This window comes from Myxocyprinus asiaticus, chromosome 14 (assembly GCF_019703515.2).
Source record: "Myxocyprinus asiaticus isolate MX2 ecotype Aquarium Trade chromosome 14, UBuf_Myxa_2, whole genome shotgun sequence".
NCBI lineage: Eukaryota > Metazoa > Chordata > Actinopteri > Cypriniformes > Catostomidae > Myxocyprinus > Myxocyprinus asiaticus.
In genome coordinates, this window is record NC_059357.1 from 7,168,581 (window position 1) to 7,190,640 (window position 22,060).

At 40.8% G+C, this 22,060-nt stretch overlaps 1 protein-coding gene across 1 annotated transcript in view; it reads left to right on the plus strand.

Moving 5' to 3' along the window:
* The window catches only part of LOC127451693 (transcription activator BRG1-like), a 26,413-nt gene extending 5,462 nt beyond the window's left edge, over positions 1-20,951 (plus strand). The window contains exons 4-34 of the mRNA XM_051716572.1: positions 496-954; positions 1,138-1,236; positions 1,390-1,645; positions 1,786-1,912; positions 2,056-2,229; positions 2,430-2,603; positions 2,710-2,880; positions 4,036-4,086; positions 4,449-4,579; positions 4,802-4,856; positions 5,967-6,079; positions 6,232-6,379; positions 6,523-6,686; positions 7,290-7,356; positions 7,512-7,622; positions 7,753-7,995; positions 10,821-10,934; positions 11,059-11,166; positions 11,255-11,341; positions 11,447-11,493; positions 11,608-11,774; positions 11,960-12,123; positions 15,956-16,183; positions 16,284-16,361; positions 16,975-17,193; positions 17,280-17,542; positions 17,750-17,855; positions 18,329-18,430; positions 18,881-19,013; positions 19,148-19,281; positions 20,310-20,951. Of these exons, the coding sequence (XP_051572532.1) occupies positions 496-954; positions 1,138-1,236; positions 1,390-1,645; positions 1,786-1,912; positions 2,056-2,229; positions 2,430-2,603; positions 2,710-2,880; positions 4,036-4,086; positions 4,449-4,579; positions 4,802-4,856; positions 5,967-6,079; positions 6,232-6,379; positions 6,523-6,686; positions 7,290-7,356; positions 7,512-7,622; positions 7,753-7,995; positions 10,821-10,934; positions 11,059-11,166; positions 11,255-11,341; positions 11,447-11,493; positions 11,608-11,774; positions 11,960-12,123; positions 15,956-16,183; positions 16,284-16,361; positions 16,975-17,193; positions 17,280-17,542; positions 17,750-17,855; positions 18,329-18,430; positions 18,881-19,013; positions 19,148-19,281; positions 20,310-20,342 (4,526 nt within the window). The 3' untranslated portion in view covers positions 20,343-20,951. The remainder of the gene's footprint in view (positions 1-495; positions 955-1,137; positions 1,237-1,389; positions 1,646-1,785; positions 1,913-2,055; positions 2,230-2,429; positions 2,604-2,709; positions 2,881-4,035; positions 4,087-4,448; positions 4,580-4,801; positions 4,857-5,966; positions 6,080-6,231; positions 6,380-6,522; positions 6,687-7,289; positions 7,357-7,511; positions 7,623-7,752; positions 7,996-10,820; positions 10,935-11,058; positions 11,167-11,254; positions 11,342-11,446; positions 11,494-11,607; positions 11,775-11,959; positions 12,124-15,955; positions 16,184-16,283; positions 16,362-16,974; positions 17,194-17,279; positions 17,543-17,749; positions 17,856-18,328; positions 18,431-18,880; positions 19,014-19,147; positions 19,282-20,309) is intronic.
* Positions 20,952-22,060: the final 1,109 nt, after the last annotated feature.

The following is a 22,060-nucleotide window of genomic DNA, read 5'->3' on the forward strand; positions in this document are numbered from 1 at the left end:
TTTTGATGTGCACTGCTTTGTTCCTCCATTGGGGCTGCTCAAACGCTTGATTTTTTTTTTTTAGAGAAAATGTGTGATTGAGATGGTAAGGTGAATGGGGTTGCCCCTTTGAAACAGAAACACAGATAGCTGATGTCATGTCTGAAAAAGAAACATAGAATGTAGGGTAAAAATGTACACAGTAGAAAGTTTAATGACTAGAAAGTAATGGACATAAATGTTTGTTGTTACTGCAGCTCTGTAATTATTGTACATGTTTATATTTCAGTTCTACCATACATTTCTCTTTGAGACATTAAGTACACAGTCTTGTACTTTAGCCTTTTTGTCCAATTTCTTTTTTTGCCTCAAATTAAAGTTTTTAACATTGTTATTCACCTCGGAACTGGTTGGTCTTTGTAAATTAATGGAAAAATACTTCCGGAACCAAGATGGATGAGAAAGTGGGAGGGCACTGTTATACATAATTGACCCTGCTCTCTTAAATTCTTCCAGGTTACCCATCACCTCTAGGCAGTTCTGAGTATGCCCCCAGCCCGGTACCTTCTAACGGGCCTCCTTCTGGCCCTATGATGCCTTCTGGCCCTGGTGCAGTAACCATGGAGGGTGGAGACCCCCAGGCCATGGGTCAGCAGAACCGAAGTGGAAGTGTCATACCAGTTGCAGGACCCAGCGGAGGACCTCCAAATGCAGGTGGACCTGCTGGTCCTGGGGGACCCACACCTTTCAACCAAAACCAGCTACACCAGCTGCGGGCACAGATCATGGCATATAAGATGCTGGCACGCGGACAGCCCCTACCTGACCACCTGCAGGTGGCAGTACAGGGAAAGAGGCCGATGCCAGGCATGCAGCAGGGGATGCCCAACATGTCCCCTGCTTCAGGACAAGGAGCAGGCCCTCCTGGACCAGGGGGCCCTGGACCTGGGGGACCCAACTACAATAGACCACATGGTAAGAGAACAGAAGAGATAATCCTTTCTAATTATTTTCCAGCTGTTCAAAATGCAGAAGTAACTACCACTTTGTAAGGCGAGTTTCTAGTACCGTGTAGAGCAGAATGTTGACCAAAAACATTGCTAGCTCCATCATGTGTCAATCTTCCTTTGTGTTTTAACTTTATTATGTACAATACAGGAATGGTCGGACCAAACATGCTTCCTCCAGGACCCTCTGGGGTTCCTCCAGGCATGCAGGGACAACCTTCTAATGGACCACCAAAGTCATGGTCTGAAGGTGAGTCCATTAGTCAATCTAGGAATCTATCCACAATCAAGAGTGATAAACATTTTAATTTTAGGATTCCATCTTTTATTTAGGGAACCTCAGTAGTATGTGTTTACGGGCATATCTCAGAGTTAAATAATGTCCATATTTTTGTAACTGCAGGACCCATGGTGAACGCTGCTGCCCCTGCCAGTGCCCCGCAGAAGCTGATACCTCCCCAGCCCACAGGCCGCCCCTCTCCAGCCCCACCCTCCGTTCCTCCCGCTGCCTCACCCGTCATGCCCCCTCAAACCCAGTCTCCAGGGCAACCGGTCCAGCCACCACCCATGGTGCTCCATCAGAAACAGAACCGCATCACGCCCATTCAGAAACCCAGAGGCCTGGACCCTGTGGAGATCCTTCAGGAGAGAGAGTACAGGTGAGATGAAGAGTTGAACTGATAGCTTTAGGAAAGATATGGCAAATAGTTTTCTTATTTCTTCAACTTCTGGTGGCACATCCTTGCTTCTCAATTAACCTGTTTCTTCAACATTTGATGTCTTTGTTTCCATCCATCAGGTTACAGGCTCGTATTGCCCATCGTATTCAGGAACTGGAGAACCTTCCAGGTTCTCTTGCTGGAGACTTGAGGACCAAAGCCAACATTGAGCTTAAGGCTCTTAGGCTCCTGAACTTTCAGAGACAGGTAAGACTTTTGTGGTTTAGACATGGTTTCCCAATAAGTTGCTTGCTGGAGTTTATCTATTGAAATTGGTTCCATCTAAGTTCTCCCATTTTTCATTGACCTCTGGCCTTTGACCCATGTTGTCTTTTCTTCTCTCTTTTCAGCTCCGTCAGGAAGTAGTGGTGTGTATGCGGCGTGACACTGCCCTGGAGACAGCGCTGAATGGCAAGGCCTACAAACGCAGTAAGAGACAGTCGCTGCGTGAAGCTCGTATCACTGAGAAACTTGAGAAACAGCAGAAGATCGAGCAGGAACGCAAGCGCCGACAGAAACACCAGGTACTGATACATTTTGCCTTGGTCTCATTGTTCAGTTACGAGACATTGATCTTCACAGAACGTCAGGTCTAGAGCGAATAACAGGCTCTAGATTCAAAATTTTTAATCTGATGCACCAAGATGTTTAAAAATTTTGATGAGATGATGATTATGAGAATGGATGAGCAACATTGTTTTTGAAGGAATTACTGTGCTTGTAGGAGTATCTCAACAGCATCCTGCAGCATGCCAAGGACTTCAAGGAATACCATCGCTCCATCACCGGAAAGATGCAGAAATTGACCAAAGCCGTGGCCACGTACCACGCCAACACTGAGAGAGAGCAGAAGAAAGAGAACGAGCGTATCGAGAAGGAGAGAATGAGAAGACTGATGGTGAGAACACACACATTTTCCCTCCATCTTTTCTTGAAGTATAAAACTTAATTCATTATTTAAGCTGTTGTCCAAAGATTAAGGTCTTTGCATATGTTTGTCCCAGGCTGAAGATGAGGAGGGTTACAGGAAGCTGATCGATCAGAAGAAAGACAAACGTCTGGCATTCTTACTGCAGCAGACAGACGAGTATGTGGCCAACCTCACAGAGCTCGTAAGAGCCCACAAAGCTGTCCAGGCCCTCAAAGACAAGAAGAAGAAGAAGAAAAAGAAGAAGGTGATGAGATTGAATGGAGATTAAGAGTTAATGGAGTAATCTACAGTTGCAGTCAGAAGTTTACATACACTTTAGCCAAATACATTTAATCTCAATTTTTCACAATCCTGACATTTAATCGTAGAAAACATTCCCTGTCTTAGGTCAGTTAGGATCACTATTTTAAGAAGGTGAAATGTCATTTCACCAAACATTTTGGCCAAACAGTTCAATTTTTGTTTCATTAGACCAGAGGATATTTCTCCAACAAGATCTTTGAACCCATGTGCACTTGCAAACTGTATTCTGGCTTTTTTATGGCAGTTTTGGAGCACTGGCTTCTTCCTTGCTGAGCAGCCTTTCAGGTTATGTCGATATAGGACTTGTTTTACTGTGGATATAGATACTTGTCTACCTGTTTCCTCCAGCATCTTCACAAGGTCCTTTGCTGTTGTTCTGGGATTGATTTGCACTTTTTGCACCAAACTACGTTCATCTCTACGAGACAGAATATGTCTCCGGTATGCTGTATGATGGCTGCCTGGTCCCACGGTGTTTATACTTGCATACTGTTGTTTGTACAGATGAACGTTGTACCTTCAGGCATTTGGAAATTGCTCCCAAGGATGAACCAGACTTGTGGAGGTCCGCAATTTTGTTTCTGAGGTCTTGGCTGATTTTTTTTATTTTTTATTTTCCTGTGATGTCAAGCAAAGAGGCACCAAGTAGGTAGGTCTTAAAATATATCCACAGGTGCACCTCCAATTCAGTACACCTCCTATCAGAAGCTAATTGTCTAAAGGCTTGACATCATTTTCTGGAATGTTCCAAGCTGCTTAAAGGAACAGTTAACTTTGTGTATGTAAACTTCTGACCCACTGGAATTCTGATATAGTCAACTAAAAGTGAAACAATCTGTCTGTAAAAAATTGTTGGAAAAATTACTCGTGTCCTGCACAAAGTAGATGTCCTAAATAACTTGCCAAAACTATATTTTGCTAATATTAAATATTAAATGGTTAACAAATGAGTTTTAATGAATTCAGCCAAAGTATATATACACTTTTGACTTCAGCTGTAGCTTTGACTGTAATTGAAATGGAGTCCTCATTTGTTTTATCGATGTGTGTTTGAAATTCTGGAACTCAAAGGTTCTCCTCATTTTTCTCTTCACAGATGGCAGAGAATGCCGAGGGCGGGGCTCCTGTTCTGGGTCCAGATGGAGAGGTGAATTCCAAACATCCTTTTACATAAATTGTTTAGATGAATGTTTACGCTGCTTTTTTACAGACTATAAATGTGAATGGGAACGATGCTGTTGAGCTCCAATAATGACAGAACAGCACCATAAAAGTAGTCCATAAGGCTTGTGCACTATATTCAAAGTCTCCTATAGTAATACAATAGCTTTGTGTGAAGAACAGAATGAAATTCAAGTTGTTGTTTTTTTTTTTTTTTATCTTCCTCATCACCATAGCTCTCAATATTGCGGCAATAAAGGTTGTTGCTCTTGGAAGAAAAGCAAACAAAAAAACTTTGGTCTATTGCAGTCTTGTCTCACTCCGTTTTCCTGTGTTTTTTTTTTTTAGCCACTGGATGAGACCAGTCAGATGAGTGATCTACCTGTGAAGGTGATTCATGTGGACAGTGGGAAAATCCTCACTGGAATGGATGCTCCTAAAGCTGGACAGCTGGATACATGGCTGGAGATGAATCCAGGGTTAGCATGTATTTTATCTTAGCAGAAATTAGATGGAGCTTGTCATATTTTTTTAAATTGCTCACTGCTGCTGAAAACGAAAGGATTGGTATTTAATAAAAACACATTTTTCTATTCATGAATTTTCACATTCTCATTTCTAAATCAGTAGGTTGAAAGGTGCTTCGAGTAATGCACTTCACATGTATTGTGTCTGAATGTTTTCTTAACATTTGTTTGTAGGTATGAAGTGGCCCCCCGGTCAGACAGTGAAGATAGCGGCTCGGAGGAGGAAGAGGTACAGCCGTTTTTATCTCCTCTCTCTTGAGTGTATCAGTGCAGCAGCTCTCTGCTAAAGAGGTTTACTCATTTGCTTGAAGAAATACTGCTGCAACCGTGCTGATATAAGCTGATATAAATGTTTATTTCTTCCTTTATTCATATGTAAAGGTTTTCACACTTAGTATTAAGAAAAAAGTGTGTTATGCACTTATAATGCAAACTTTCAAGGTTTGCATTATTTATATATATATATATATATATAAAATACACTTCCATTTTAAATGGATATCTGTGAATGTTTCTTTTTGGGGTTTATTTCTAATTCAAATTGAGGCACAAATTTAAATTATTTTCTGTGGTAAACGACAACTTGCCACAAATGCTGCCATTAGATCTTCTTTTAAAATTCCTTTTGAAGTGTAAACAAGTAGTTTATGTTGTCTAGTTTTATGCTGCGTTCCATTCAAAGATGGATGTGGGATATTCCTACTTGATGTCTTCGATCTCCAACCATAATGGCATTCCTTTGCTAGATGCTCAGAAGATGATGTGTAAGGAAACAAAACTGCTACACTCCCGTTAGCTTAGCAGGGGTTCGACTGTCACCAGGTACTTCTCCTAGCAACCCAATTGATAAACAATGCTGCAACGCTTGCAGTTGTGCTACGTGTACGATTATCAAAAGAGAGTCTAATTTACCATGTCTCTGCAAGTGTTTGTTAAACAAGCTTTAATGTCATGTAACGTAGGAACTTTGACTCATTGATCGATATTATAAAAAATAAAAAAAATTGAATGTGCCAACATTTTTATGACGTCACGCAATTGCATCTCGGCAAAATCGGAGTTCAGGATTTCCACATGAGTTTCCAAGTTGGAAGTCCGACTTCAAGTGGCATTCCATTGCACTTTTCCTAGTAGGAAATTATGACTTTCCAAGTTGACTGGAATGCAGCATTATTCTTACATAACCACTGCCACTCCATACATTATTAAAAAAAAGCTTTAGGTTTCCGGTATGTTTAGCCTTTATATAGCCTATATATAACCTATTAAAGTCAAGTTGAATAAAACATATTGCAAAACAATTATTTATTGTTTTAATGTACCTCCTTGTTCCCCAAAGGAGGAAGACGACGAGCAGCCTCCGCACAGTCAGTCCTCAACCGAGGAGAAGAAAAAGATTCCAGATCCAGACAGTGAGGATGTGTCTGAGGTGGATGCACGGCACATCATTGAGTACGTTACAGAATAAAAGCTGTGCTTTTGCTTGTAAAACAGAAGTTTTGAGAATATTTTTTTCACAGGTTTCCTGTGTTTTTAGACGGCCTCTTAATTTATCCTGATTTGATATGCAGCCAGATGAATCAGATCTGTTATATCTCTCACAGGCATGCCAAGCAGGATGTTGATGATGAATATGGTAGCGCAGCTTTTGCTCGTGGATTGCAGTCGTACTACGCTGTGGCTCATGCCGTCACAGAGAAGGTGGATCGGCAGTCGACTCTGCTTATAAACGGACAGCTCAAGCAATACCAGGTACAAACATAAAACATAATATCCAACAGACTAGACAAACTACAAACACACTGTCCAGTGCCATTACCCAGAAGCAATGGCTTCATTGGTGAGACTGGTTAAATATCATGTGTTTAAGTTATACTGTGTGCTTCCCCCTGTAGATAAAAGGTCTAGAGTGGCTGGTGTCTTTGTATAACAATAACTTGAATGGAATTCTGGCTGATGAAATGGGTTTAGGAAAAACCATCCAGACTATCGCACTCATCACCTACCTCATGGAGTACAAACGACTGAACGGACCCTTCCTCATTATCGTTCCGCTCTCGTGAGTCACTTCCAATTTTATTTTCCCTCTTTTCTCTGCTGTTTTTGGTCAGTCAGGTGATAATACTGTGTGCATGTAAATCAAATCTTTGCCATTATACCTGATACTATATATGCATGAACATTCTTTTTTTTGTTCTGATATACAGTTTTTAAATCTGAAGTATGTAACTTTCAGTGTTAAAATACTTCCCTCTACCCCAGCTTAATATTCAGAGACAACTATAAGTAAGCCATCCATGGGTTAATTTTCTCCAACAGTTAACACTGTGTTGCTATAAAAATTCCTGTTTGTTTTGAGCGACTCGCTTAGACCCGCCCCAACAACTTTACTCAACCAATGGCGTGAGTTGTGGCCAGGACTATCTGGCTGTTTGAACAGCTACAGATGGGGGCGTATTCAGAAAGCTGTTTTGAAAACATTGTTTATTTTTGCGATTCCGTTCGGTAGTGCTAGTGTCGCAGAAATTACGTACTTCAGCTTTAAATGTGTATTTCTTATGTAGATTATATGGTATTTTACAATAAACTAGCTGTGTTCAAACCCCCGTGATAACTAATTGCAGTGATATTTATTTGTAAATATTTGTTTTCACTCTTACAGGACTCTTTCAAACTGGGTGTACGAGTTTGATAAGTGGGCTCCGTCTGTAGTAAAAGTTGCTTACAAGGTGATTGGTTGATGTACTTAAAGTAGTACAGAACATTTAAAATATTGTCAGAAATCAGTTATGGCAAGTGAAACTGGGTCTCTGTTAGCTAGCCCAAAATAATGGTCACCTACAGCATCTAAGTGTAGAACTCAACTTTCTCGTTTTCTTCTCAGGGGTCTCCTGCTGCTCGCCGCATGTTCGTTCCCATTTTGCGCAGTGGCAAGTTCAACGTGCTGATCACCACTTACGAGTACATCATCAAAGACAAGCAAGTGCTGGCCAAGGTACATTCCATTATCATTACAAGCCTGTTGTGTTGAAGGGCTTTATTGTCGTCAATCTTGCTTATTATGTCCTTTACTGGGTTTTTTGAAGAGAGCTGACAATTCATTCAGTTCTTTTGGTCTCTTTTAGCTTCGCTGGAAGTACATGATAGTGGATGAAGGGCATCGTATGAAGAATCACCACTGTAAGCTGACTCAGGTGTTGAACACGCACTACCTGGCGCCCCGGCGTATTCTGCTCACTGGCACACCGCTGCAGAACAAGCTGCCTGAGCTGTGGGCTCTGCTCAACTTCCTGCTGCCCACCATCTTTAAGAGCTGCAGCACCTTCGAACAGTGGTTCAACGCTCCGTTCGCCATGACTGGAGAGAAGGTAACCTGAATTGCGATAATATTAGATGCACAGTGTTTTAGTAGGTGCATGGTTTCAGGGGATTGTGGAAAAGATACACAACCGGTATGTGGTTTATGTACAATTGATTAATTTTGCTGATCTGAGATTTGTTATTGAGCGCGTTTACATGCACGTTCTTACACCGCTTATGCTTAAAAGCTGAATACGTGTCTGGTCATTTAAATGCATTAAACAGCTTTCCTTTATCAATGTAAAGGCCCTGACATACTCCTGCAGAAATTCTTCTTCTTTCTTTGTTCAGGGGTAAAAAAAGAATTTCTAAACAGCCGAGCAACGGTATACTGTTTGCGAACATTTAGACGCCCGCCACACTGCTGTGGGAGGTGTTTAGAAGTACATTTAAATATGAGGACATTACATGTAAAACCTTAAAAATTTGTTATCAATGACTTTATGCCTCATGAGTAGAATCCACACCTAATCAGTAAAAGAAGCTGTTTTAACCACTCAATGATGATTTAAAGTAATACATATGCAGTAGATAATGTTTAATTTGTCTTGTTTAGATTCTGAATTCATGATGCTAATGCGCTAACACGTTATACGTGGCCATAATATGCACCGATTACACTTGTTGTTGTAATTTATGATGACACTGATACTACTGCAAAGATGGGTGTATAAAAGAGTGTCAATGTTCATAATACAGACAAAAGAATGATGATAAGAGAGGCGTATCTTACTTTTGGCAGATGTGTGAATGGCTTTTGCTGCAGATGGCACATGAGTGAATGGGCACTTGAGTATTTGAGTAGATTTCTTTTTGTAGACTAATAAAAAATAAAAAAAAGGCTTGACATGGTCTTTCATGCCAATGTGTTCATGTTGAATACTGACTGAAATACTTAATAGTAGGTGGAGCTTCAGGTCAGACCTACCAATGACGTGGACCATTGGCAGTAAGAAGGTGTTTAGCAGCCTGTTAAAAGTCTTCCTAAAAGTTATGAACCGCCGAAACCAATGCAAAAACAACTTTTTTGCCAGATTTTGTTCTAAATGATGTCACACCCATTCGTTTTTCGATTTCGTATGAAGTATATCTGGGCCTTGAGGTCATAAACAGCTTAAGAATAAACCGATCGACAAGGGTAGATTTTTGCCCATTACCCGATTTCGCATTGCATGTAAACACCTTTACTACCGTTCTTACCGGCTTATCCAATGTACACAAGTGTTGTGCAAATGCCTCTTCATGGTTTGAAGTCAAAAGCAGAGAATAAAAGCGGTCGCACACCGGATGAGAAGCACCACACAGGGCACATCGATGCGGTTCAGGTGGCAGACAGTAAGCACAAAATCTATCAAGGTTTTTCTCTTCAAGAATCTTCCAGAAGTGACGTTAATGAGTTTGCAGGTTAGTGTATGAAACTGGTGTAACTGCACAAACTGAACGATTAGTAAAGGGCTTTTTTAGGCTTTTTTTATTCAAGCTGTCAAACCACAAAAAGACATACTTGTAACTGAAAACACATTGTGTAGGCTATACGAAAAACATAAGCACAATATATCATCCAGTGATGGCTAGAGTAAATAATCTGTGTCCTCTGATGATAATTTGGGTGGAATTTAAATGGAAAACTATGAGAGTTGCACTTCGTGATGCTTCAGAATTTTGAGTCGTAGCTGTGCACACATTCATAGAAAACAATTTTCAAATTTTAGAATGTGCCATGTTGTCCGCCAGACGCATCTGGTGTGCAACAGCCCCCCACCCCCCTTTATCTCGATTATTTTAAATTCCATGTAAACAGGGAACCTTTCCCAAAAATCGCTTTTTTTAAATAAGCTGATTTTTGGGAAATGTAAATGGGCTCATTGAAACATAATCTTGATCAGTTTTTGGTGATTTTGGTAATTTCCCTATTAAAGTCGATAGGTGTTTATTAAAGGTCTGCAACCCGACCTGGGCCCAACAAGACCCGAGAACCCGCCGGGTTCGGGTCAGTTTTTCATGTAGGACTTCGGGTTCATGTCGGGTTTGTAATTAATGAAAAAATAAACAGGCTTACTGAACTTGTTTCGTGCACATTCTCTCACTCAGACACGTGCGAACGGATGAGTTAGGGGCCGTTCACACCGAACGTGTTTTTGCGCACATCTGTTCTGTTTTCCCATTGTTTAAACACATGCTGGACGAATGTCTTTGACATTTGCACCACGTCTCGATTTTTCTTCAGCGTTTCGTGCAGGACCGGCATATTTTAAACACCATGTCAAGTTAAGAAGTACTTCAAGTTTTCAAAAACGCAAGTGGAGACACCTGCGCTCTGTTTCATTCTTTGCGGTACGTCTAGATTGTTTTTAGCGCAGTTGTCACAAAGATAGAAACAAAATTTTGGGGCAGTGGTGGCTCAGCGGTAAAAGTTCAGGGTTAGTAATCAGAAGGTTGGGGGTTCAAGCCCCAGCACTGCCAAGATGCCACTGTTGGGCCCTTGAGCAAGGCCCTTGACCCTATCTGCTCCAGGGGCGCCGTATCTTGGCTGACCCTGCGCTCTGACCCGAGCTTAGCTGGGATATGTGAAAAAAAGAATTTCACTGTATATGTGCAAATGTATAATGTGTGATAAATAAATAAAATTATTTAAAAAAAAAATATTATAATTAATTAGATAGTAAGTGATTTCAGGTCGGGTTCGGGCTTAAAATCTGACGGTATTGTTCAGGCTGGGTAAGGTCTGACCACACGGTCTCTGGTACGGTTCGGGTTTCCTTTTTAAGGCCTGTGCAGACCTCTAGTGCTTATGTCATAACTCAATTTTTTTTAACCTGGTCATGTTCTAAAGGTGGACCTGAATGAGGAAGAGACCATTCTGATCATTCGTCGTCTGCACAAAGTGCTCCGTCCCTTCCTGCTCAGGAGACTCAAGAAGGAAGTGGAGGCCCAACTGCCTGAGAAGGTTTGTTATACAAGTAGATGCATGTAAAACCTTTAGGCATCTTCAACAAACCTTTTAGGCCTTTTATAGATCTTCATTGTTTTAACAGTTTTCAAACGTTTGTTTCTCCTCTTCCGCCATTCAGGTGGAATACGTGATCAAGTGTGACATGTCAGCGCTACAGAGAGTTCTGTACAGACATATGCAGGCTAAAGGAGTGCTGCTCACTGATGGATCTGAGAAAGACAAGAAGGTGAGAGCATGTGATCCAAGAAGAGACGTGTGAAGACGTTCACTGTATGTTTCAGGGATGATCTGACCACTTCTTCTGTCTGTTACAGGGTAAAGGAGGCACTAAGACACTGATGAACACTATTATGCAGTTGAGGAAGATCTGTAACCATCCTTACATGTTCCAACACATTGAGGTAATTGTCTGTTGTATTTATGCTCCAAACATTGTTGTTTATATGCTGTTCAGCTATCCCATAGGTTTTTGTACCTTATTTTATATTTTTATGTTTGTTTTGCAGGAATCTTTCTCTGAGCACTTGGGCTTCACTGGAGGGGTTGTTCAGGGGTAAGCAGAACTTTATCCATTCGAGCATTTACTGATGATTAAAGATTTCAGAAGATAATCCACATTCTCATTTGTATCCTGTGATTTACAAAATTATGTCTTGACCAATTACAGACTTGATTTGTACCGCGCCTCTGGTAAGTTTGAGCTGCTGGATCGTATCCTGCCGAAGCTTCGTGCCACCAACCACAAAGTGCTGCTCTTCTGTCAGATGACCACTCTCATGACCATCATGGAGGACTACTTCGCCTACCGCAACTTCAAATACTTGCGCTTGGACGGTGAGCTTTCTTCAACCAGATTCACTCATCCATTTGCTTTAAAAGTACATAGAATGAAGACATTTTTGCGGATGCTGTTAAACTGACTTTATTAAGGTATTTGATTGATTGAACAATCAAGTCAATTCCATCAACAAATAATTGTCCAGAAATGTAAAAAATAAAAATTCTGTTTCTGTCCGTAGGAACCACTAAGGCTGAAGATCGTGGTATGTTGCTGAAGAACTTTAATGACCCATCGTATCAGTACTTCATCTTCCTGCTGAGTACCAGAGCTGGAGGTCTGGGGCTGAACCTGCAGTCTGCAGACACTGTTATCATCTTTGACAGCGACTGGAACCCTCACCAGGTACCATCCAGTCTCATGAAAAATAGCAATAGAATAATATTTGTCTTGAATAAAATCTTTAGAAACAAACATCATGATGGCGCCGCAGATGGCCACCTCGGTGTGGAGAGCTTCTATTGTTTTGTTGTTTTTGTTTGTTTGTCCTGTGTTTAATCATCTTTTTCCAGTCAGTTTTACCAGAGACGAACTGCTGAACATTCGACAGCTTATACCAGACAGTCTTTTCCCGTTTTTTGAATATTCAGACGTTTTGTTTGACATTTTAGTCGGAGGTGCGGCTGTGTTGTTTAAATGCGCTATGGAGACGAGCAGGCGCGCTGGTCAAGCTCCGTCAGCGGGGCTTTCGAACAACGCTGCCGAGCATTCATCTTGCGATTCTCCGCTCTCTCCCTAACAAAACGGACGAACTACATCTCCTCACCCGCACAAACAAGGACTTTTCAACCTCTGCTGCCTTGTACTTCACAGAAACCTGGCTGGGTGAATCCATTCCGGACAGCACGTTACATCTGCTGGGCTTTCAGCTGTTCAAAGCGGATCGCATCGCGGAGTTAACGGGGAAAACGAGAGGCGGTGGAACATGCTTTTACATCAATGAAAGTTGGTGTACAGATGTAACAACGTTAAAGAAGATGTGCTGTCCTAATTTGGAAGCGCTCTTTATTAACTGTAAGCCTCTCTAGTCGCCACGGGAGTTTTCCCCGTTTATTCTGGTGAGTGTGTATATCGCGCCAAACGCGTGTTTGAATGCGGCGCTGCAACAGCTGGCTGATCAAATCACAGACACAGAACAACAACACCCGGACTCAGTTATTATTATTCTTGGGGATTTTAACAAAGAAAACCTCACATGTGAACTGCCCAAATACAAACAGCACATTACATGCCCAACCAGAGACAGAAATATACTGGATCACTGCTTCACAACAATAGAGGATGCATATCGCTCTGTCCCTAGAGCAGCTTTGGGACTCTCTGATCACTGTCTGTTTCATCTTCTTCCAACCTACAGACAGAAATTAAAATCTGCTAAACCTGTATTAAGGACTGTAAAGAGATGGACCAACGAAGCAGAGCTGGAACTGCAAGCCTGCTTTGACTGCACTGATTGGAGTGTTTTTGAGGCTGCAGCTACAGACCTGGACGAGCTCACAGATACTGTTACATCATATATCAGTTTCTGTGAGGATATGTGCATTCCTACTATGACTTATTTAAAGTTCAACAACGACAAACCGTGGTTTACAGCGGAACTCAGTCAGGCCAAAGAGGATGCTTACAGAGTTGGGGATAAAGTCTTGTACAATCAGGCCAGGAACGCACTGAACAAGGGGATCAGAGTGTCTAAAAGAAGATACTCTGAGAAGCTGAAAAACAAGTTTTCAGCTAACGACCCTGCATCAGTGTGGAGTGGCATGAAACAACTCACAAATTACAGGACTCCTACCCCCAACCCTGTAGGGAACCAGCAACTGGCTGACGACCTGAATGTGTTCTACTGCAGATTTGAAAGGCCCATTCTCACACCCCAGACCCACTCTGACCTTCACTTCACACAAACACCAACACCTCCTGCAACCCCCCCTCCTGCTACTCAAACTGCACTTAAGATCTGTGAAGATGATGTGAGCTGCGTCTTTCGAAAACAAAGGATAAGGAAAGCACAGGTCCCAGATGGCGTTTCACCTGCATGTCTTAGATCCTGTGCTAACCAGCTGGCCCCCATCTTCACACAGATCTTCAATAGATCACTGGAGCAATGTGAAGTCCCATGCTGCTTCAAACGTTCCACTATCATCCCCATCCCAAAGAAACCAAAAATCACAGGACTTAATGACTACAGACCTGTCGCCCTGATGTCTGTGGTCATGAAGTCATTTGAGAGACTGGTGTTGGCCCACCTTTAAGAACATCACTGGACCTTTTCTAAATCCCCTTCAATTTACTTATTGAGCAAATAGGTCTGTGGATGATGCAGTCAACATGGGATTGCATCATATCCTGCAACATCTGGACAGACCAAAGACATATGCAAGGATCCTTTTTGTGGACACCATCCCAGCTATTCTCCGGACTAAATTACACCAACTCTCTGTTCCCACGTCTGTCTGTCAGTGGATTACCAGCTTTCTGAGAGACAGGCAGCAGCTTGTGAGACAGGGGAAATTCACTTCCAGCACCTGTACAATCAGCACTGGTGCCCCCCAGGGATGTGTGCTTTCCCCACTACTCTTCTCCCTCTACACCAACGACTGCATCGCCAAGGACCGCTCTGTCAAGCTCCTGAAGTTTGCAGACGACACCACTGTCATCGGCCTCATCTGAGATGACAATGAGTCTGCATACAGAAGGGAGGTTGAACAGCTGGCTGTCTGGTGCAGTCAAAACAACCTGGAGCTGAACACGCTCAAAACAGTGGAGATGATAGTGGACTTTATGAGGAACACCCCAACACTGTCCCCCCTCACCATTCTAAACAGCAATGTGGCAGCAGTGGAGTCATTCAGGTTCCTGGGCACTACCATCTCACAGGACCTGAAGTGGGAGACCCACATTGACTCCATTGTGAAAAAGGCCCAGCAGAGGTTGTACTTCCTTCGCCAGTTGAGGAAGTTCAACCTGCCACAGGCGCTGCTGATACAGTTCTACTCGGCTGTCATTGAGTCTGTCCTCTGCACTTCAGTAACTGTCTGGTTTGGTTCAGCTATGAAATCAGACATCAGAAGACTACAAAGGACAATTCGGACTGCTGAGAGGATTATTGGTTGCCCCCTGCCCCCCTTTCAAGAACTATACACTTCCAGAGTGAGGAAAAAGGCTGGAAAATCACTCTGGACCCAACTCACTCTGCCCAATACCTTTTTGAACTGTTGCCTTCTGGCCGACGCTTCAGAGCTCTGAGCACCAGAACCATCAGGCACAGGAACAGTTTTTTCCCTCAGGCTATCCATCTCATGAACAGTTAAAACTGCCCCATTGAGCAATAATTAATGTGCAATAAACAGCTTAGTCTTTTTATATTATCCAACACATCCTACCTCTTCTGCCATTTACATTCCCTTGCACTGTATATAACCGATTTACGTGTATGTGTGTGTGTGTGTGTGTGTGTGTGTGTATGTATATAAATATATATATGTGTGTGTGTGTGTGTGTGTGTGTATGTATGTGTGTGTATATATGTATATAAATGTGTGTGTGTGTGTGTGTGTGTGTGTATATATATATATATAATATATATTAGTCTATTGTGTATTCTGTATATACTTTTTTATTTTCAATATTTATCTATTTTTTTTTTTTTATTCAATTTTTTTTATTTTTAAAAAAAGTATTTTTGCTGTTTTGTATTGTTGTGTACTGGAAGCTCCTGTCACCAAGACAAATTCCTTGTATGTGTAAGCATACTTGGCAATAAAGCTGATTCTGATTCTGAGTATTTGTAAAATAGATTTAGAATTTTTGTAGAGTAGAATGTAAAATATAATCTTTGTAAAATAATATGAATAGAAACTTGGTTAAAAATAATGTTTGTTTAACAGAATTCTGTAAAATAGAATCTTTGTAGAAAAGAATGTATAGAATGAAAATATATTGAAAGAGTCCTTGGTACTAAAGGTTGTATAAAACTGAATCTATTGAATATAATCTTTGCTAACATTCTTTTGTAGCACAGAATGTATAGAATAGAATCTTAGTGCTGGTCACTGAAAGATCCTCATTCTCCTGTTATTTAGTTTTCTTGTATTCAGCATTTTTGTACTTTGATTTCTGAAAGTATATTATACTTAATATTATATTTGTTCTCCTACATCTCTCTTTGCTCTCATAGGATCTGCAGGCCCAGGATCGAGCTCATCGTATCGGGCAGCAGAACGAGGTGCGTGTACTGCGTCTGTGTACTGTGAACAGCGTAGAAGAGAAGATCCTGGCCGCTGCCAAATACAAGCTGAACGTGGACCAGAAGGTCATTCAAGCTGGTATGTTTGATCAGAAATCTTCCGGCCACGAACGCAGAGCTTTCCTGCAAGCCATCCTGGAGCACGAAGAGCAGGATGAGGTACAGACACTTGTCAATAAACAATTCTGAAGTCTGAATATACATGTACACCCTCAGTTTTCTTTACCATTGACCCTGGCCCTGTTTTTCACTTCCTCAGGAGGAAGATGAGGTGCCTGATGATGAGACTGTTAACCAGATGATCGCCAGAAGCGAGGAAGAGTTTGATCACTTCATGGTCAGTAGCACTCCAGCATCATTTTTTTCTGTGAAAACAGAAGATAGTTTTACAAAAATAAAGGAGCACTAATCTGAAATATACAGTTCTCTGCAATTAGAAGGAAGAGAAAAGGGTTAAATATAGTAAAACATTGTAAGGCTCAAGCAAGTTTGCAGAAGACATACACTGGCCTTTATCTTGACTAAGTCATAATCACAGAATATACTTTGGTTGTCCGCGTAGCTGATCGCTCCGCGTACAGTATACTTAATGCAAATTTCGTCATCGGCACGGTCTGCACATACTGTCCGCGTGCGATTTTCTCGACACGTGGACATTCCTGGCATGCCCCAGCCGTTGACTACTAAAAGAGTATCACAAAACAGTCGTAGTGTGTATGCGTCGAACGCATTCGGATTTGCTCACGGTCAAAAGTGTGTATGCTATGAAGGGCAACGTGGCCGTCCAAGTGCAATCCGATCCGGAACGCAGAAAAATAAACAAAGTATACCCGGGCCTTAAGGGGTCCATATCTGATGAAACATGTCCACTGAAGAGAACGTCATACATCCTTGGAATTTTTGACAAGTTAAGGCAATTTTTCTTTCTATGTTCTTTTATTTTCCTCCAGCGTATGGATCTTGACCGTCGTCGTGAAGAAGCTCGCAACCCGAAGCGCAAACCCCGTTTGATGGAAGAGGATGAGCTGCCTACCTGGATCATGAAGGATGACGCAGAAGTGGAGAGACTCACCTGTGAGGAAGAGGAGGAGAAGATGTTTGGCCGCGGCTCCCGTCAGAGAAAGGAGGTGGACTACAGCGACTCTCTCACAGAGAAACAGTGGCTCAAGGTGAATGACGTTCATAAAAATCACCATTGCCGTGAATTGGCAGTTACAAAATGGCAAATTTCTTCACGTACTTCACTCTCTCACAGGCCATCGAGGAAGGCACTCTTGACGAAATTGAAGAGGAGGTGCGCCACAAGAAGACAACCCGGAAGAGGAAGCGGGATCGTGATCTTGACCTTCCAGGTCCGGCCATGCCTAGCTCCAGTGGGCGGAGCAGAGATAAAGACGATGACAGTAAGAAGCAGAAGAAACGTGGCCGTCCTCCTGCTGAAAAACTTTCCCCCAACCCTCCCACGCTCACCAAGAAGATGAAAAAGATTGTGGATACCGTAATCAAGTACAAGGATGGGTTAGTTGGTTCTGTCATATTCTTCTCTAGATGAATGCATTCTTGAGGGCTGTTCACACCCAAAGTTTTCTTGTGTTAAAAAAGATAAACAACTGGGACAGAACCCAGGTGTTTTTATAATGGGAAGTTCTATTAGCTCACACGTTCTGTTGTGTATCTGAGCTCATGTAGTATTGTAACGACCTTCTGCCTTGTTGTATTACATAGCAATGGAAGACAGCTCAGTGAGGTGTTTATTCAACTGCCTTCTCGTAAAGAGCTACCAGAATATTATGAACTGATTCGCAAACCTGTGGACTTCAGGAAGATCAAGGTATGTTAATGATTTGGGGTTAGTGCTGTCTGTCAGTTACTTTTTTTTTTTTAATCGTGATTAATTGCATAATTTTTCATAGTTAATTGCGATTAATCGTAGATTTTGAAAGTGCTGGAATTTGACTATATACTACTTTTCCTGTCAAAATGCATTTATTTCCTTCTAAGGAAAGAAAACAAAACAATACGACCCCAGGCGGACCCAACGCAAAGGTTCCGCCTTACTCCAACCAGTATTTAGAACTCACACGGAGCTGAATAAAATGCTGGAATCTGTTGTCAAATCTGTAAACGCGTTAATCGCGATTAAGAAAAATTTAAGTGTTAAATGTTTTAAATGAATCTTTGACAGCTCTACTTGGGATGTTTATCAAAAACAAATTTCCTCTGAAGTGCCTTACTTCTGTCTCACCAATAACATTCCAAATAGACACACATATTCTAATACTATGGTAATATGTTTCTCTACAGGAGCGCATCAAGATTCATAAGTACCGCAGTCTGAACGACCTGGAGAAGGACATCATGCTGCTTTGCTCGAACGCTCAGACCTTTAACTTGGAAGGATCACTGGTAAAAGTCACAAACATACATACATTCCCTTTAGTCCCCACATAGTTCACTTAAAGTTTGTGAAACCCTGATCTAATGGATCATCCCGTTCTTTTTATTTATGAGGCATTTTAGTGAATAATAATGTTCTGTTGAAAAGTTCTAATAGAGAAACCGTAACAGAAGGCGTTTTGTAAAATGATAAAATCCAAGAAAAGGGAAGGCTCGCACACGAATGTTTAAAATTGAAAACTACTTTTTTCTATGGACATTCATGTGCAAGCCTTCTCTTTCCTTGGATTACATTTTTTGAGCCTATGCGCCGGAGTAACCCGGATACATAAGTTTCTCTGTATTTGGCACGGATGTTTTTTCTGCTTGTTGACTACTAAAATTCTAAAATGAAATGTGCTCTACACTGAGTCAACAAAACACAGTTAAACACTGACAAAGTTCCTGATCTCCTTTCAGATCTATGAGGACTCTATCGTGCTGCAGTCCGTGTTTACCAGCGTGCGGCAGAAGATCGAGAAAGAGGAAGACAGTGAGGGAGAGGAGAGTGAAGAGGAGGAGGAAGACGCTGATGAAGGATCGGAATCTGAATGTGAGCGTTGATGGCAATACTGAAACCTGTAAATGAAATAATGTGTGAAAATATGAATTTATCTGAGCAGAGTTGTAAAAAGATTTGAATTTGAAAATGTTAATATGTGAGTTCATGCTTAATGTGTGTTTTAGCTCGTTCAGTGAAGGTGAAGATAAAGTTGAGTCGCAAGGAAAAGGTGGAGAGAGGAAAGGGAAGACGGCGAACCGGACGGAGCTCACGGCCAAAACCTGTCGTTAGCGATGACAGCGACGACGAACAGGACGTGGTAATCATGTCGAATAATTGTCAAAATTAGATTTTAGCCGTTCTACTTCCACGAACTGAGCCGTTGAATTAGCCACGCCCCCTCTTTCCAAAACCCTGCACTCCGTAGATACCAAATTAGCTATATTGAAGCCGACATCATGCAGAATCGGTTGTTAAAAACAACAGCAGCATAATGGCACCTTCAGCTGACAACTGTTATGAACAACATGGCATAAAAATGGCATTAAGCCTCAATAATTTGCTGCAACTACAACACTGTGAGAACGAGTCAGAGACCACGGCCCCCTGTTTACAGAGTCTAGAGCTGACACAGAGACCGGTGAGGTATCTCACGACACTTATTTTATTAATATCTTTCAGGGAGTAGGAACATTTTTTTGCAGACCTTTCCATGAAAAAAATCACTTATAGCACCTTTAAAATACAAATATTGGCATTTTCAACAAGTTGTCACTCGTCATGAAAATTGTGACATTATTTTCAGGAATATCTAATTCCCGCCCCAATTCATATTATTGTAATGCAAACAATCTAGACTCATTACGGTAATGAGAATTTGGGTGAGAATTATCCTTAATTGTTGTTACAGTGACTAAATTCAAAAAAATATTAATGGTCCATTTCTTTTATGCAAACTATATATTTTTCACTATGAGTTTGGGACTAATAGCACAACAGTCTAGGTTCTGGAAGTAAAAATGCTATTCATTTTTTCCATAGGAGAATGTATGTGTGTGTGTATATATATATATATATATATATATATATATATATATATATATATATATATATATATATATATATATATAAATTTATGTATTTTTTTTTAAATAACATAAACCTTTAAAGACGACCTACCATGAGCTTTGAGGTTAATCAAGATTTACCCATTTGCCGCAGTTTCAATCGCCATCCAATTATGATCTCAGTGTATTGAATTGTCACATGTATCATATTAGTTGCTGACACCCATCCCCTACTCACATTAACTTTGCTCACTTATACTTTTTTTATCTTTCTTAATAGGAGCGTTCGGGTAGCGGCAGTGATGAAGACTGAAGCTACTACAGGACCAATCACTTCACTCGCTCACTGATGCTGCAGATACGTGATGCCATGTCAGATTTCCCAGACCAACCCACAGGCCTAGTTTTACTGTAGATGACCTTTGAGAGAGAGGAAATGTATATGAAATGATTAAATGAGAATTACAGTATAAAACAGAAAAAAACAAAAAATCTTCCACTCACATATTTAAGCAGTTGATCTCCATTTATGTATATTATGGGTTATTGAGCGTTTTTGTTTTTTCATAATTGTTTTTATTTTTCTCAAGAAAGTGATGTAAAGTGGACTGATATCTGACAAACTGACTGACAGTGGACCAGTAAGAATGGACTAAGTTTTAATGTCCTCTTATTGTTTTTAACAGTGTGAAAGTCACCCCAGACCCCAGAATGGATGTTGTTTGTGGAAAATGAAGCCAGTTCGTTCCCCTGCCATTTTCTTTTTCTCTTTCTGTTTAAATTAAGATTACAGGTGGGATTAAGGTACTTCCTCCTAATAGATGTCCTATCATGAGAAATGGGGGAGAATAGGGTGTAGGATTCTGTACTGTGTCAGTGTCACTGGATTTCCAAAATGCACAATAAAGGCCTCTCAGAAATATTCCTAATGCTTGAGTTCTTTAGCAAACGGAGCACGGTGCCTATAAGGACTGGAGAGATGTATTATTTATTGTTAAAAGAGTCACTGACAAATAAGCTTGTCCGAGGTGATAAAAATTGGAAATATTTTACAATATTTCTTGAAAAAGGTCTTATCTGCTTCATGATTTGTAACATGATGACAAAATTGCTACCTACCTGTGGTTACACCACGTGACTGATTTGATGGACAAAAGTTTTTCAAATATTTATCATTTTAAAAATCCAGTTTTTCAATGCTTATTTTAAGAAATAAAGATTATTTAGCACAACTCAAGCCAACATTTATTTTTTCAAGAGTTTTAGCTTTTAATGGGAGCTTTTAATTTTTATTATTTTTTATACTGTCTTTGGACTGTTACACCACATGACATTTTTGACCCCAGAAAAAATATTAAAAAAAAGACTATGAATTTAGTAATTGAAAACATGTTCATCATAGAAGATGTGTATTTAAGTAGCTGTTTATGTAATGTATTTTATTTTAAATAATTTATTAGATGTGGACAAAACAAATAGCGTCATGTCATTGACCCAAAAATGGAGTACGTAATTCCTTTTCATTGAACATAAACCTATCACTGGCCTACAGTCAATTCATTTTGCAATTAAGTTTGTCAATCTAAGATACACTGTGGGCCGTCTGTGGTATTCTTTAACTCTTGGTCTATGTACACGTGTCAGACAGGCGACTTTGCCATTGTGTCACAACTCGCTGTTATTTCCCGCCATGAGCACTGAGAGCCACAACAGTTTCAGGCTGAATATCCACTGATTTGCAAAGGGTCAATGTTCACTTCTCAAGGAAAACAAACTCTGAACTGGTGGTTCAAGTGACCTCCGTAGTAACTTGGCAAAGTCTGGAACTGGAAATTCTGAACATGTTTATAATATCTGATGTGTATAACTTTATCGGTCTCTTATTTTTCTTGAGTCTTTCTAAACCCCATATGCTTGGTTTAGTGGGGAAATTAACCTAAATTCCAGACTAATTATTTCAAGTTACACGATGTACAGTTTCTTAAATACTAGTTAAGTTTTCATTCACCTATACAGTAAATATGAAGTTCA